This window comes from Rhagoletis zephyria, unplaced genomic scaffold (assembly GCF_001687245.7).
Source record: "Rhagoletis zephyria isolate East Lansing unplaced genomic scaffold, Rhagoletis_zephyria_1.1 Rzeph_scaffold_22277, whole genome shotgun sequence".
In the NCBI taxonomy this organism is placed as follows: Eukaryota; Metazoa; Arthropoda; class Insecta; order Diptera; family Tephritidae; genus Rhagoletis; species Rhagoletis zephyria.
The window spans coordinates 2,162-7,341 of record NW_016179335.1 but is presented as its reverse complement, the minus strand read 5'-3'; the positions used below and the strand labels follow the sequence as shown (position 1 = coordinate 7,341).

Sequence of the window (5,180 nt, the reverse complement as noted above, 5' to 3'; positions counted from 1 at the left end):
TCATTTTGTCTGGGAAAGAGGCAACGCTTTGACATGCAAACATTTTCGAAGTCAGATGTAATATTAAGCAAAATAAATGGGTGTGATTTGTGCCCTTTTTGGAGCTTCAACTATAATATTTTGAGTGAAGATCAATTTATTGATAGTTTGAAATGATTGTTGCCAGAAAAACTAATTTTGTATGGAATTAATCTGCCTTATCCTGAGTTTCGCCCGAAAAAAATTCACCCGAACATTTTTGTTCCGCCCATAAGTAAATACATGGAAACATTCATACGTACATAGGTATTAGGGTGATTGGCTCTGTTTTAACCGATTTTGAAACCTTGATTTTGTAAATACCGAGTAAACCAGCAGCCGAATTCCAACGCTTGATGTCGCTAATTTTGATTGCCAAAAATCTGAAAGAGAATGGCAGGTGTGCCTAACAACAGGCATCATCTATCGTCAGATTTGGCAGATTGTTGTATACTTTTAGGCCCCAAAATTCGTAAATTTACACCAAGTTATTCAGTAGGGTGCTACTTGAGATGAAGAGTGCATACAATTTTCAGTGTACACTTGGAAACTCACAGTTACAGAATTCAGCTCAGGCTCTCGAGCAAATTTACAGCAAAGGCAATGTACGTTTTCAGGCAGAAGAAAATATTACTCTTGTGAGCTGGAAACGTAACGTTAAGTGTGAATTTTTAACTATTTTTTAATTTTACTTGTAATCTACTTCGGAAAAAATTTCGTGTTAGTGATTTCTAAATTACAGCTACACCTATTTTTATGTCACATTGCAATTTATAGTAATTATTTATTACTGTATAGAAAATATGTAAAATAAAACAGTTTTATCTGTGTTTTTCCTAATTTGAAACTGGCGAAGCGGTTTCCGGAAAACGGCGAATAATAGAACACCCTAGTTCATACCTTTCAGTACTCTCATTGCAGGAATTTAATTTATTTAACCGATTATATTTGTCTTTTATTTTATAATACAAAAATAACCGGTATTTTCCCCAATCTATTTTCTTCGGAACATAAAACATTAAATTATTTCGCATTCGGTTTAAATTTTTTAAAGCTTTCGCACTATTTTCAAGATCTTTCGGGACTTTTCGAGATCCTACCATATTTTTCCGCCTTTTTTTGATTCTCATAGGAATACTTTTTCGTAATTTGTTTGGGATACTTCGATATTTTTCAGTATCAGAAAACCTTCGGAACCTGTACGCAAAGGCAGACCAACAAATTTTGTTTTAGTTGATCAAGATTTTTGAAAAATATAGAATCAAAAATTTGTTTGTATTATAAGAAAAATGTTTAAGAAATATATGTACGCAACTTTCAAATATTTGCTTCCCAAAATTGATCTTCGCAGCGTTTAACCCTTGCGGTATGTTAACCCATCGGTGCCTTGTAGGACATCTAAACTCTCAAGACACGTAGCCTTACAATCAGCTATTGAAACAATATTAGCAGTTAACAGTTCGGTTTCGGCATGCCGCAACCTAATCACTTTGGACACCATATTCGCATTCACAATCACAGGAGACTGCTCTTTCGTGCATTTGCATACTCTCGGCAAGCGTGTGGGCTTGAAGGCATGTGCATCTGGCAAAATACCTGTCGCATGTACACCTTTCTCAACGCAGACTCGACGATCGCCGCACGACAAGCAACGTACACCGCTGGTGATAATGCCTGGTGTCTTTGGACAGTCCGTCTTTTTTTGTATATTTCTTATATGCCTTTCTACGCAGTTCAAACTGAGCATAACGTATTGTTTCAGTGCCTGGATTTGTACTTTATCGAGTTTGGAGTCTAAGATGTCCTGCACTTCCGCCATTGTATGCAGAAACCTGTTATTATGTTCTTCGATTTCCGAACGTAGCTTATCAATCGCAAGAAGGCAGCCTTCAATCGTGGCCAATTTATCCAAATTGGCTGCGGCCTTTTCAATCAACGCATTCATATCGTCGTTGAGCGCGGCGATCTCCTGCTCAAATTCAAATAGATTCAAAACCATGGGCTCTGCTAAACGCCGCTGTAGCTTCATGAGAAAGTCAATGTCGCCAGTTAGCGCGCAAGTAATCTCTCTTTCCTTTTCACATGGAATGCATTGATTTTCCACTTGTGCTGTGAATTGTTCCCAGTCCTTGATGTTGAATTTTATTTGTGGCAGCTGACTGAATTTTTTCGCGACTTTTATGTGTTCATTGAGCTTGGCCTCTATTTCGTCCACAGACATCTCTAGCTTGGCAATAACTTTCAATTTCGGTGCTATTACGGTCAGCTGCTTGTCGTCAAAGATTATCGGTGTTGACTTCGATTTATTTAACAATTCTGCTAAGCAATCAGATTCTACGCCGCAAATCGAAACCGTGTCTTCTTGGCAGCCAAGCTTTTTGAGTATCACATCGATTAGGCTGTGCAGAACATGTACACTTGTAGTGGTCAACTCTGGCGCACCCAAGGCAATTTTAGTCAGCTCTTCTAATGTGAATTGTGCTTTAGGCGCCATTTCGAAGGACTGCTAAATGGTGCTGGTCTTTAGTTTTCTAGAATCTGTTTTCTTTTTTGTATGATGTGTTCATTTATGTTTTTACGTGAATAGGTGATGACTGAAAGGCTTGATATTTTTGTTTTTGATGATTTCGTGTACGACTGCCAAGAAAGCGCAGTTCAGTGAAGTATCTCGACCATTTTCAGTCAAAAGTGAGCTGTGGTTTTCATAGTGGTTTGCATAATACTGGTTAGGATATGCACAGAATATTGCGCGAAAAGGGAAGGAACTCGAAGGGGCTTTTTTGTTAGCTTGATTTAAGCAGGGACCGAGAGAGCGTTCCAGTTTTGGTTTAGTTCCGCATGCGAACAAAATGTAATGTGAAGAACGTTCGCGCAAAAGAACCAAATTGGAACAAAAGTTTTGAGAGCAGTTTGAACGAAAACAAACTGAGAACAAACGGTTTGGGAGCGTTTCTGTAATGAACAAAACTCTCGGGAACGTTCTCAAAAAGAACAGAATTAGAACGAAACTTTCGGGAACGTTTTCAATGCGAACAAAATTAGAACAAATATTTCAGAAACGTTTTCAGGGAAGATCAAATAAGAAAAAAAGCCTGTTGAACGTTATGCTAGAGAACAAAATGAAAACTAAAGTTTTGAAAACCTAACGTTAAGAATGGGCACGTTGAGAAGGCGCAACAGCTCAGCAACTGTTGCGATTGCACCTTCTGAACGCGTTGTTGTGTACTTCTGATCAACTGAACAGTTGCGTGTTAGATGATCGTAATTTTTTTCTCATCATTTGAAACAACATGTTGGTGTGTACCTTTGAGAGTTGAATTTGACAGCTAATGTATCAAGCCGTTCAGAAGACGCATAACGATCACTGATTTTTTTTAGCAACGGTTGCTCTAAACTGCCTTCGGACTTTTATCAGGTCACTCCCAAAATACTCCGTACAGGTTATCCTCGGATGATATCAGGCGTCCTATTATACCTATGTACCTATCGTCGAAGTTTTTTGCAAAACCGCCTAAATCGCCGTTGTGGCAAAAATGAGATTTGGTAGCCCTGAACTCCAGGCATCGAGATTTATGCATACAAATCATTAAATCGTCATTAAAACAACATATATGTAAAATAATAGCTAGAGAAAATACCGCCTATCAAGGCAATGCTTTCATAGAATAAACAGTTTTTTCGCTCTCCTGTAAAATTTCAGTGCCGTAAGGTAGGCGGTTTTGCAAAAACATCGACGAGTAAAAATAAAAATGAGTGTGTGTAAGGAAAAATAAAAAAAAAACATTATATTTCACTAGCTGAGAGTTTTAAGTAAATTTGAAGTTTATTTTTGTTTATTAATTTTGTTTAAATTGGTTAATCGTTTATTAAGCTATCACAACTGGATTGATGAGTTCCAGTGTTGTTGCAGGGTCTTTCCGGTAGCGATACGTCACAGCTGATTTCCAAACGTTCCTTTCGCGAAAGACATCGAGGGACGTTTAAAACAATTAGTGGATATTACACACCTCATAACGACAGCGACTCAAGTGTTGCATTTTTGATATGAGTACATATGTCCGAGATAATATTAATTATAGCACATTAGTATAAACGGCACAGAAAGCATTGGATGCTTTCCATTTCCAGACAACCGGTCAGGTACGAGCATTATTTTTAATTTCGACCAAACTCAAATACATTGTTTGTTGGTCAAAATAATGAGACACGTATTTTTTATTTTGCCTCGGATAAATTTTTCGGCCGAATTAAACGCGATTTTGTTTTTCAGGCAAAAATCGATTATTCGAATTGACAGTGAGAATGTTTTTTAAAATGCCCATAACTTTGTCAAAATTTAATAGATTCCAACAATGTTTTACTCAAATGTCAGTAATTCTTGTCACTTCAAGATAGAATGATATAATTATTGATTTTCATTATTTAAAATTTTTTATTTAACAATAAACAAAAAGTGCAAATTTTTTTTTAAAACTTAATTTCTCAAAAAGTGTATTTTTTTTCTCTAAAACTTTTTTACCGGGAAAGATACACTTTGAACTACAATCCATGATAAAAATATTGTAAGGTAGGACCGCTAAGAGTCACTTTTGAAATTCTTGACGTTTCCAAACAATTTAATTTTTAAATTTACTCACAAACTCACACGCACATTTTCATTTTCAATCTCAAGCAACAACAATTTCGAACAATTTAAATTTTTATACCCGAGCGCACTTGTGCATAAGGGTATATTAATTTTGTTCACATAACGGTTGTTTGTAACAGCCAAAACGAATCGAGATAGATAAAGACAAATGTATACATAAACAAGTAAGAAAGTCTAAGTTCGGGCGGAGCCGAACATTAAATACCCGGCGCAAGTATTAAATATATGTTTTTTCACCCTTCCGAAACCTTCCGCTAGATGGTAAGCCGAGATGTATCAATTTTGAGTAAATTAGCGTCCTTCAATTTCGAAATATTGAAGTTTCAAGCATTTCTTAAATTTACCGTTATATGAGAATCGGCCGTTATTTTAGTCCGATTTCAATAATTTTCAACGTTTTGCTTACACGTGGCAAGTACAATAACCATACCGAGTTTGGTACAAATTGGTAGAACGGTTACCGATATACTTATATGTGATCATAAGTGGGCGGTGCCACGCCCATTTTCCAAAA

At 36.5% G+C, this 5,180-nt stretch overlaps 1 protein-coding gene across 1 annotated transcript; it reads right to left on the bottom strand.

Annotated features, from left to right (window-relative positions):
* Window positions 1-1,372: 1,372 nt before the first annotated feature.
* Window positions 1,373-2,512, bottom strand: LOC108381357 (uncharacterized). Its single transcript, XM_017637776.1, has one exon. It carries the CDS (start codon window positions 2,510-2,512, stop codon window positions 1,373-1,375), a length of 1,140 nt encoding a protein of 379 aa, XP_017493265.1.
* Window positions 2,513-5,180: the final 2,668 nt, after the last annotated feature.

Coding starts and splice junctions, on each gene's coding strand:
- LOC108381357 (XM_017637776.1), bottom strand. CDS start 2,512: ATGGCGCCTAAAGCACAATTCACATTAGAAGAGCTGACTAAAATTGCC.